Source organism: Felis catus, chromosome C1, assembly GCF_018350175.1.
Source record: "Felis catus isolate Fca126 chromosome C1, F.catus_Fca126_mat1.0, whole genome shotgun sequence".
NCBI lineage: Eukaryota > Metazoa > Chordata > Mammalia > Carnivora > Felidae > Felis > Felis catus.
In genome coordinates this window covers 52149524-52161872 of record NC_058375.1, presented here as the reverse complement: position 1 = coordinate 52161872, position 12349 = coordinate 52149524, and the positions used below count along the sequence as shown (strand labels likewise).

At 34.2% G+C, this 12349-nt stretch overlaps 1 protein-coding gene across 1 annotated transcript in view; it reads left to right on the top strand.

Annotated features, from left to right (window-relative positions):
* Positions 1-12349, top strand: part of ITGB3BP (integrin subunit beta 3 binding protein) — a 72741-nt gene that overhangs the window by 54453 nt on the left and 5939 nt on the right. Inside the window, exons 7-11 of the mRNA XM_045033601.1 lie at positions 1894-1972; positions 2412-2508; positions 2957-3016; positions 9555-9605; positions 10279-10298. Of these exons, the coding sequence (XP_044889536.1) occupies positions 1894-1972; positions 2412-2508; positions 2957-3016; positions 9555-9604 (286 nt within the window). The 3' untranslated portion in view covers position 9605; positions 10279-10298. The remainder of the gene's footprint in view (positions 1-1893; positions 1973-2411; positions 2509-2956; positions 3017-9554; positions 9606-10278; positions 10299-12349) is intronic.

The window sequence follows — 12349 nt, the reverse complement described above, 5'->3', positions numbered from 1 at the left end:
ATTCCTTGTTTGCATACTTAATCTATTTTACTTGGTTGAAACATACTGTACCTATTCATCATGTATGAAAATTTAACATATTTGTCTTATTTGTAATAGCACAGAAATGTTAATAGATAACACTGATGTGATTTTGAAAAGCATTTAAATAGAATTTCTAGTTTCTCTCATAAAATCAATAGTATAGATTTGTGGTCTCTGAAACAGTAGTCACTAGCCAGCCACACATGGCTAATGAGCATTTGAATTGTGACTAGTCTGAAATGAGATGTGCTATGAATATAAAGTACATACCGGATTTTGAAAAAAAGCATAATGGAGAGGATGTAGAGAAACGGGAACCCTCTTGCACTGTTGGTGGGAATGCAAATTGGTGCAGCCACTCCGGAAAACAGTGTGGAGGTTCCTCAAAAAATTAAAAATAGACCTACCCCATGACCCAGCAATAGCACTGCTAGGAATTTATCCAAGGGATACAGGAGTACTGATGCATAGGGCCACTTGTACCCCAATGTTCATAGCAGCACTCTCAACAATAGCCAAATTATGGAAAGAGCCTAAATGTCCATCAACTGATGAATGGATAAAGAAATTGTGGTTTATATACACAATGGTATACTACGTGGCAATGAGAAAAAATGAAATATGGCCTTTTGTAGCAACGTGGATGGAACTGGAGAGTGTGATGCTAAGTGAAATAAGCCATACAGTGAAAGACAGATACCATATGTTTTCACTCTTATGTGGATCCTGAGAAACTTAACAAAACCCATGGGACAGGGGAAGGAAAAAAAAAAAAGAGGTTAGAGTGGAAGAGAGCCAAAGCATAAGAGACTCTTAAAACCTGAGAACAAACTGAGGGTTGATGGGGGATGGGAGGGAGTAGAGGGTGGGTGATGGGTATTGAGGAGGGCACCTTTTGGGATGAGCACTGGGTGTTGTATGGGAACCAATTTGACAATAAACTTCATATATTGAAAAAAAAAGAAAAAGCATAAAATATCTCATGAATAATTTTTATTGATTACATGTTGAAATGATAATACTTTGGATATATTGGTTAAATAAAATATATTATTAAAATTAAGTTCACTTCTTTCTTTTTACTTCTTTTATTGTGGCTACTAGAAAACTTTAAATTACATATGTGGCTTACATTTTATTTCTATTAGACTGCACTGATATAGATTATCATATACAGCTATGAGACTATATAAAATTGGGAAAGACACTAAAACTGCAAGAACAAGGGAATGGTTAAATCATCTTTGGTATGTTTACTAGGTACAATATTGTGCAGCCTTTAAATTATAAACATATGGTTGATGTGGCCAAAAACAAATATGTAATATTATATTAAGGGCAGAAAGTATGATATAAAGTTATAGAAATTTAAAAAAAAACAAAAACCTAAGAGAATTTTTCCAGTATGGTAACATGCTAACTAGAGATAGGTTCAGTAGATAGGATTACAAGTGAAGTTTTCTTTGTTTCCAAATTTAATAGAGTGCCTTTGTAATCTTTTTCACACTGAAATATATGAAAACCGTAAAACTTCTTTTCCTATTACAAAAATTACTGGGTAACACTGACTCACAGATTTCGATGGTGTATTAGTGTTCACTTTGAGAAGGGAGCAAGCCAACTAACCACATCTTCACATCCTCTCCCACTGCTCAGCGAAAATCCCAAAGACAGGGTGATTGGTCACATACACTGTGTTTGTAAAGGGATGAAAGAATGATGGAGGAACATTTACATCTTCTACTGCTTTTTAAAGAAAAGAATTAGAAAAATGAACCTAAGATCTCTTAAAAAGAATTAAAGCTGTGAAAATGACGTGCTGTGTTTAAATGCTGATCTTGCTAAATATGTATATTTTTTCATTTATAGATTCATGGTGTTGCTGTCTCAAGTTGAAAAATCATCAGAAGAAATCCTGGAGATAATGCAAAATTTAAGTAGTATACAGGTTTGCTTTTTTTTTTTTCCTTTGAGATGTATAATTTTTCATATATCTCCTACCCCATTTGAAAAAAGAAGATAGGAAAGAAGCCCTAAATTGGAGAATCCAATCCAGGAAAGAACTTACAGGGAATATGTCTAGTTACTTTTTATGTAGGAATTTCTTTTCTTATATGAACATTAATTAACCATAATATTTTCGTAAGATCTGGCTTTTTCACATTTAAAAGTAAATTTGTGGATCATGTTTAGTGTTTTTAATAAATTATTTTTATTCAGGCATTTTAAAGCTTGCAGTAGTTGACCTACCAGAAAAAAAGTTAAACTTCCTACCACAGAATTCAAGTTTTTCAGATGAAAGAAACAGTAAACTGTATTTTTACTAGACTTGTCAGCAATGTTGTATTTGTAGAGAACTTAACTCATTTAAGATGTCTTTCTTTTAGGCTTTGGAGGGCAGTAGAGAGCTTGGAAAGCTCATTGGTATCTCCTGTATGTCATGTTTCTTCTTACAAAAAGAAATGCAGAAAACGAAAGAACTAAGTAAGAAAAATTCATGAGTTTTCAATGACATCTCCATTCCTTATTTGTAAACTTATATATGTATTCTAATATTCTCAATTTTAGAGATAAGCCTAATAGTTTTTCCCATATTTAAATCTGATAGACTTTTTTATCTATGGCACTACTGGACATGTATTGAAAATATTATTTAGAAAATCAGAAGCCATATATCTTTTACCACGATATGTTATTTCAGGGATTCTTGCTGAATATGAAGGGAAAGAATATGCCTTTGCAAATGAATATCAGGCTTTTTAAAAATTTGGTGCTCATTATTTAAGGAAGATATAATAAGGTATTACATTTTGTACTTGAAATCTATGTGTATTACTTAAAATTATTTTTTTTTTCATTAAGTTTTTCTAAGATGAGAAATTATTTGCATTCCACGTTAGTTCTTAACATGGGATTTTTTTTTTTTTTTTAGTGACAAAAGTAACAAAACAAAAACTCTTTGAAAAGAAGAGTTCAGGACCTCCCAACAAAGGTAAAGAGTTGTGTTTTAATTTATAAAAAAAAGATCCTTTCATCTCATTTCACCATTTAAAACCAATCATCATGAGCCCTTTTTTAGTGTGATCTTCTAAAAAATCATGAATCCCATTTGAAAAACCTTATACTGGATTTGGCAGACTATGATAACTTCCCTGATGATTAAACTTTTAAAATATCTTTTGAAATACAATTTTCAGTTTAAGATTTAAATTTGGTCTTTTTATTAAAAGTTCTTGAGAATACAGACAAATAGGGGCAACAATGCATTAATATATAACAATTTTTGGTGTTGAATTAGGATTATACATTGCATAAAAAGTTACTCAGTAACCAGTGTTCTGAAAACTTTCAGAGCATTAATGATGTTTGATCTACTGTGAACCCATATGCCTCTGAGCATTTCACAGTATGGGAAACGAAATTAGCAGGTTTTCCCATAACACATGCATATCCATACCTCAGTAAGCAAAATGATCGTGGACTATAAAATATTAAAACCTTTAGACCAACTTAAGAAGGATCATTTTAATATTACTGACATCAATGCCATTTTGCAGTCCCTGCAAACATATGAGGCATAACTGAAACTACTTCAGCCAATCTAGTATATGAGACTATATTTAGGATTATTTAGGATCTTTAACAAGTCTGTGGTGAGACTGCCGCGGGAACTGTTGGGATTCCCTGCTGCTTACTTCCGAGGCCACCTGGGTAATTAATACAGGGCAAGAGCCCTGGCAGTACTCCTCCAGAACTCATGTGGGAAGAGAGCTGAGCAGGCTTCCTGAGCCTTTCAGTTGAGCAGCTAACTTCCGCCGTGATCGCAAGAATTTAAGAACATGAAAGCAGCTCTTAGAAAAGACTTGAAGTCTCTTCCCTCCTATACTTGTGAAACCTGATTATAATGTGTACCTGGATTTCAGAGGTTTTAGTCTCCTTTAACATGAGACATTTTAGAGGATCATAATGGGAAATTGTAATGATTATTATTTCCCATCTAGAGGAAATCTCTCTTCTTTATATTCTGTGCCAGTGGTATGAATATTTTTTTTTAATCTGTAATTTTCTAGAATTGACTAGAATTAGGCTTTACATAGTTGGCTTTCACCAAGTTTTGAGAAATGAGGAAGGGAAAGTTGTAGAATAAATAAGTGATCATCATTTTAATAATGGGAAAATAATTTTCCAAAAGTATTTTTTCCCTCCCTGAACATTTATTAAGACATTTATTAAGACATGTGGTAAAAAGTTGTCTCCTTTCAGTTATCTAGTATGTACCAATTCTTTGTGTATATACATGACCAGCCTTAAAACTATTTTCTAGTATTTTAGGCATTAAAACTGACTTGCCCTTTACCAGGCCTTCCCTAAGGGCCACGTGTTTGTTCATGTATAAAGGAGATCCTGTGACTAAATCATGTTTTAAAATTTCTAATAAGAATTGAATATTTGTTGTGGTGTAAATGAAAACTGAATTTAGATACATAAAATATGTAGTAGCTATATATATAGATATATATTTTATATCTATATATATCACACTATATGTCATCTTCTGTTTCTGTTTCTTGGCAAGAGCTGCTTTAGCTCTTTATATTTCCTGAGTTTATTCAAATCTTCGTTAGCCTTTTAACTAATTTTTTAAAAGTATTGTTGTCTGAAAAATCTTTTGAAGGTTACTTTTTTTATAGTATGAGTTTGAGTATTTTTACTGAGTGTTTTTCTTTCTCTCTCTGGTTCGTAATATATATATTTTTTATTTTGGTGGTTTTATTTTGTTTTTGATTAAAGATGATACACACCAACACATACATATATATATATATATATACATATATGTATATGTACATATGTATATACATATATGTATATATATATATATGTATATATGTATATACGTGTATAACTTTTTTGCTGAGTTAATTTTTAACCCCTTTTATTTACACATTCATTTTACAAGGACTTTGCTAGTGCTTTGGCATGTGAAACTAATTTGCTTTGTATATACATTCCTTATTTAGGGATCAAGCCTTCAGCTTTTTATAGAAATTTCTAATGTACTCCTTTCTTTTACTATGCTATTATCTAGAATTGTTTAAATTTTAAAATGTTTTGGGAATATTCATATATTAGAAATTATATAATATAAAAACAACTCCCATAATATGTATGGGATTTGTTTTATTAGGTACTGAATGAAAATAAGAACGGGGCGTCTGGGTGGCTCAGTTGGTTAAGCGTCTGACTTTGGCTCAGGTCATGATCTCACATTTCATGGGTTCGAGCCCTACATCAGGCTCTGTACTGACAGCTCAGAGCCTGGAACCTGCTTCGGATTCTGTCTTCCTCTCTCTCTGCCCCTCCCCCACTTACTCTCTGTCTCTCTCTGTTTCTCAAAAATAAATAAACATTGAAAAAAAAATTTTTTAAGAAAAAAATTACTTGTTTTACTATCAAAAGAATGTCCTTCAGATTCTCATAAAATTTTCCTAGGATAGTTAAAATAGACAATATCAGGAAAATTCCAGCATTTATGCTATTGTTGCCCCTTCAGCTTGGTCCTTTAGTTCTATTTATTTTTCCATGTCAGGAAAAATAGCTTGTTTGGCATCCGTTGCAGTCTTTATGACAGGCAGAGCAGTATAATTGTAAAAATAACATGCTTAGTGATTTAAATAAATAGACATCTGACACACATTCTTAAGGCTTTATGTAACATTCAGGGAAAATTAAAACATACACAATAACATTAAAAGGTACACTGAGATTTTCATAGTTTTGAAAAGAACTGGACGTTGCAAATCAGGGAATGCTTTGATAGAGTATATGAATAAAAGAGGATCTCTCTTGCTAAGTACCATTTTCTTAAACAAAGGAAAGCTTTCTTTCTTTTTTCAGTTACTTAGGAAGTAAGCCTAACCTCACTTTCCTAAATAACATTGGCTTTATGACTCTTAGAAAAATAATGAGATGAAAGGTCCTTTTTCTGTTAGATTTGGATGTGAATTTTCATAATTATTCTTAATTTGTTATGCTGAAGATTTAAAACATGACCATTCAGTGAGTTGATACAGATGGAATGTCACATTATCATCACATGGTAAGGCATGAAATTTATTTACTTTACATAATCAACCTCTACTTAAAACAACTTAATACAGATATTCCCAAGTCAATAGATGGCATTATATAGTACTTAGTATTTTCATTTTTTCTGCAGATATTAGAAAATACCATCATTGTTTGTCTATGACCAGTACTTCCAGTAAACAAAATGTTTTTGAAAAGAATGTAAGCAAATTGTAGAGCCATTGCCAAGATACGAAATCTAGACACTTAGCTTTAGTCCAAAACATATTTTATCTGTTTTGAGAATAATTGTGTAGGTTGCAGTATGCATATTTGAAATGAAATGTAACCATCTGAACTTTACATTGTTCAAAAAAGTTGATTGTCTCAGCTGTTTGTAATACAAAATATTTCAGAATTTCTAGCTGTGGCCTTCAAAAGAAAAGCACAAACTATGTTTCTGTTTTCTTTAGCTAACTTACTGTCTTACATTGTAAAATTCATCTGGGTTATAGGATTTTAAAGTTTTCAGATTCTTGGACTAGAGGACAAATTTTAAACTCTTTCTGTTCTAAGACTGTAAAGTAGTTTGATACTGCCTTTTCATTCTAACCATCCACTGAAGTATTTTTTAACTTAAAATTATGTTGTTCTTTCCTCCACTCAGTCTTGAAAAAGCATTTATCATGTCGGCCAAGTGATTTCACTCCCTAGAAGACTACTACCCTTTTAGTTTTTCATACCTTAACATTAAACAATATCTTTGTTCAGACAAATACTTCAGTTTTAAAAGCACTGGAGTCTGAAGTTTAGACATGATGAGCTTTAGAAGAAACAACAAAAATTCCTTCCTATGTCTTAACGTTCTTGGTTTATCTGGAGATAAAAAATGGAGGTATTAGTTTTGGTGACACAGATATACATTAATGTACAACTGTAGTCCTCAGCTCTGTATCAGGATTCAGTTTTCATGTATGTTGTACGTGGTTCATAGTTTTCCTATTAATAATGTTAATGCTCTTATTTTACACTGTTCATCACTGTTTTGGGGATACATTTTGACTGCTTACTTGAGATTTGTCTAGGATTTAAGGAAAAACAAACTGATTTATTACTTTTCAAAGCCTTTTAAATAATTTTTTCCATGATTTAAATTTTTGTATACTTCTCTAGAAGTATGATCACTTTTATATTTTAAATAATCCGTAAAAAAAATTAAACCATAGATTTGAACTCACTTAATAGCAATTATGTGTTTAAGAGGTGTAAATAACTTGGTATCAGACGTTACGAATATCCAGGTGCTCCGTATGTGCTGATGACAACAAAATTGAAACGAAAGACAGTAATAATTCTGACTGGTTTTCTCTGCAGAAGATATTGATTATTTGTGTGTGGTGAGAGATTTGGAAAATTCAATTAAAGGAGTTGTGCAAAGGTTTCATAAATTTTCCTTCTACAGCATGTACACAGACATTGTTGCGTATTAAATCAATGCAGCACTTCACAATATATTTTCTTTGAAACATAAAAATAAATAACATTTAAACAGTTCTGCTTACTACAGAAACAAATTTTATTTTCTGTGAAGCATTTAGTCATGTGCTATCACTGACTCATACACATTTGCCAGCTGTAACAAATTTTATAGACATTTTCTCCAGAGACATATCTCACATACTATGAATTTTTAAATGAGCAAATGGTGAAGAAGGGATGTCAGCAATATAAAAATTGATCAGTTAAAAGATAAAAGCATAAGTAAAGAGATTTGTATGGTAGTCTTAATAGGTTTTATTAAATAAAAATACTATAAAAAGACAGTAATGAACAGACTGAAGACTAACCGTTTTTGAGGTGGAGAAAAATTATTCTGGCACATTTAGTAGAAATTGGTTTTATGTCACCTGACAGGTGAACATTTTTTCCCCCATTTTAACTCTTAGAGTAGTCAGGAAAGCTCCTCAAAAAAGAGTTAGATAAATTCTCTAAGTGGTTTATGTATTTTAAACACATATGGAGAATAATAAAGCAGATATTTATAGTGTTATATAGCTAATTAAGTAGTTAAAGCAAGATTTCTGTGAAAAGTAAGTATTAGGTGATTTTTCCTCTAGCTCAGACCTCATATAGGAGGAAAGAAGTCATTTTATTTTTTTTTTTTATTTAATTTTTTTTTTTTTTGTCAACGTTTATTTACTTTTTGGGACAGAGAGAGACAGAGCATGAACGGGGGAGGGGCAGAGAGAGAGGGAGACACAGGATCAGAAACAGGCTCCAGGCTCCGAGCCATCAGCCCAGAGCCCGACGCGGGGCTCGAACTCCCAGACCGCGAGATCGTGACCTGGCTGATAGTCGGACGTTTAACCGACTGCGCCACCCAGGCGCCCCGGAAAGAAGTCATTTTAATTCATACTGTTCACACTTTATGCTTCAGCCCTCTGGAATCTCTCAGAACTCCAGGCCTGTCCTGCTCCTTTCTCTACCTAGATTGCTCTTTCTTCCTTCTCTGTCTAGCGAACTCCTGCTCATTCTTTAAGGTCAGCCTCAGATGTCACATCCTCTGTGACTCTCCCCAGCTCACCTAGGTGAAACGAAATTGCTTCCTCTTCTAGGCTTCTACAACACTTGTCTGAATGTTTATAAATGTATAACGTTGTAGTGTCGCAGTATATTGTAATCGTCTGGTTACAGGGCTCCTTCTGGGCTCCTCCTTGGCAAACAAACAAAAGTCATATCTCTATATTGTAGCCTCAGAACCTCGTATAGAACCAGGATAGAAGATCCACAGTGCATGTTCAATGAATGAATAAAAACAAATGCCATTCTAAGGATTTCTTAAAGGAATGTAAATATTTTCAAATACTTAGAAATTGCTATCTCCTTACGTGCCTCATCCATTTAATACTTTTTGAATGCCTCTTATGAGCCAGGCACTGTTCTAGCATTGGTGATATACTAAGGAACCAGACAGACCTGGTCCTGCCCTCAGGATTATAGAATCTGTCACAGAAGATAAGTAATTATAATAAAGGATAAGCATGTATTATAATAATAATAAGTTTTTTGGCACTTTCTTTTTTTTTCAATATATGAAATTTATTGTCAAATTGGTTTCCATACAACACCCAGTGCTCATCCCAAAAGGTGCCCTCCTCAATGCCCATCACCCACCCCCCATCAACCCTCAGTTTGTTCTCAGTTTTTAAGAGTCTCTTATGCTTTGGCTCTCTCCCACTCAGTACTTTCTATCCTAAATTCTTAAATGTATGTTTCAGAATTAGGCAAATCAGTAAGATGTTGAAATGAGAATTTATAGCACCAAAGCTATTTATAATGTAAAATAAAACTTTATGTTTAGGCTCTTTAATTTCATTCTATTCAGCATTTATTCTGCATCATATACTGTGACAACTTACTTTAAGCTGTTTTTTGAAAAAAAACACTTTTCTTTCTTACAGAATTATATCATCTTGACAGCTATGAATTCCTTAAAGGCATTTTAAACTGAGGTAGGATCTCACCTTTCTTTTCTTTCTTTTTTTTTTTTTAATGTTTATTCAATTTTGAGAGAGAGAGAGAGAGAGAGCATGAGCTGGGGAGGGGCACAGAAAGTGGGAAACAGAGGATCTGAAGCCGGCTCTGCACTGACGGCAGAGAGCCTGACAGGGGACTCAAACTCACAAACTGTGAGATCATGACCTGAGCTGAAGTCAGATGCCTAACCAACAGAGCCACCCAGGCACCCCAAGGTTTCACCTTTCTAATTAAGGTTAGCCTTGTTAAATTTCATTGTTTTGTTCATGTGGAAACATTTTATTTACATTATCAAATTTGGTACTGTCTATAAAGAAAATAGGAACATGAACTTTGGAGCTGTTGTTGAAATTATAATCTAATTTTATAAATAAGAGGACAGTCTGACAAAATGTATGAGTTAGAGGCTGATTGAAAAGAACACCATCAGCTAGGCTGATCAGCTAGCACATATTTTTAGGTGAGTGTAAAGGGGGCTCTTAATTTAGCACCTTTAGTGTAAATAACTAATTAGATACTGACAGGTGGGTTATAGTTTCTGTAGGACACATGTGACTGAACAAGATATAACAAGTCTTTGAATTTGGAAATGTGCTAAATTAAGTAAATAATTATATATTAATTAGTTGTATCTTTCCTTCACAACAGTTCCCTATGGATTCAGCAATGTAAGTAAAAATGATAGATTTATAACTAGCTTATTATAACATATTAGCTAGAAGCAGTATGAGTCATAATGTGATATTAGTGTCTAATGTACCTATAACTGAAGGCTCGCATGAAGAGCTAGCCTATCTCAGACTTAGTGGCATCAATATTAATTAAGATTCTTAGAAGCTAACCAGATGTTGCCTGCTATCTCTTAGGAAAAAAGTTAATGCAAAATGAATTCTATACTGACAATCCATTTCTTTGGAAATGGTATTTAAAATTATTAGTATTAGCTTCCTAACAAACTAGCTGTTTTAAAAATATTTGCAAAGCATCTTATACACAAAATTGTGTCACTTTCATTCATTAGAATGTTTATTCTGTTGTACACTACAAATAATAGTTTATAATAATAGCTAACATTTATTGAGCACTGTCAATGTGCCAGACTTTATATATATTCCATTTAACCTTTTCAACAACTTACATGATATATAGTTATTATCTTTATTTTATAGGTGAGGAAACAGAGGCACAAAGAGGTTGTCCTGGGGCACCTGGGTGGCTCATTTGGTTAAGTGTCCGACTTCAGGTCAGGTCATGATCTCGCAGTTTGTGAGTTCAAGCCGCATGTTGGGTTCTGTGCTGACAGCTCAGAGCCTGGAGCCTGCTTCAGATTGTGTCTCCCTCTCTCTCTGCCCCTCCCCCGCTCACGCTCTATCTCTCTCTCTCAAAAATAAATCAACATTTAAAAAAATGTAAATACCTTGCCCCAGAATTACCTAAGAGGCAAAGCCAGGATATTAACCTGAGTAGTCTGGTGCTAGAGACGGTGCTTTGCTCACTCACAATAGTGATCTGTGATTTTCAGGTTTCTCTATTGGTCAAAGGTTTTAGATCCCATTAAACAGGAAGGATATAATATATATACATATACACACATACTTATAGGACTAAACATTTTATACAATTTCTGGCCCATGGAAATCCAACAAAAACTATTAGAAGACAATCATACATCTGGCAGAGAACATATGCATTTAGTATATGACAGTCTCATCCATGAACTTCAGGTAACTAAGGCGTGCTGGGAATAGCTTTGTGTTGCTGGATTCTAGTAAAGATCATCACATGTTTTTCTTTTTTTAATGTTTGTTTTGAGAGAGTGGGAGCAGGGGAAGGGCAGCGAGAGAGGGAGAGAGAGGGGGAGAGAGAGAGAGAGAGAGAGAGAGAATGAATCCCAAGCAGGCTCCATGCTATCAGTATAGAGCCCGACATGGGGCTCAATCCCACCAACCATGAAATCACGACCTGAGCCAAAATCAAGAGTCAGATGCTTAACTGGCTGAGCCACCCAGGTGCCCCAAGATCATCACACATTAGGCATGGTCTTCTGAGTCTTTAACTTGAGTAGTACTTTCAAAAGACTTGAAAGAATGAAAGTTGACCTACCACTCAACTTCCTTTTCAGTGGGAAGCAGTGGAGGGAAAAGACAAAGAAATGAAACTGGACTTCACCTTTGAGGCATTTCCCTGGGTTCTTTTGACTGTGTTTTGGGCAGTTTCTTCGTGATCTCACCCATTCCTTGGCTTTAGTTCTCACCTTAGTGTAGTACTGTATATGGTTTCCAAATCAATTTGTGACCTTCTCCTGAGCTGTAAACCCACAAGCTCAGCTGCCATATATTGTCCCCCAAGTGCGCTGATTTGTATTATTCCCCCCCCCAATTCTTCCTCATTTCTGTTTTTTCTAGGGATTACACTCATCCAGTGATAAGACTCAAAACCTCAAATTTCTGTCCCTTTTTGTGGCCCCATACCCAACTGCTGCCAGGTTAGATCACTTCCGAAAATGTTTACCTCTCCTCTCCATGACCCCTGCACTAGTTTATTCCTTCATTACCTCTCATCCATATTATCCTCCCTATGGTAACCTGCCTCTCTGCCCCTTGCTCCCTTTCCCCTACAGCCTGTTCTGCTACTGGACAAATTATGCTTAAGAAGGTATCACTCTACCACATTCACAGTAAAATCAAATTTATACTGACATTCAGAACTCTCCCTCATG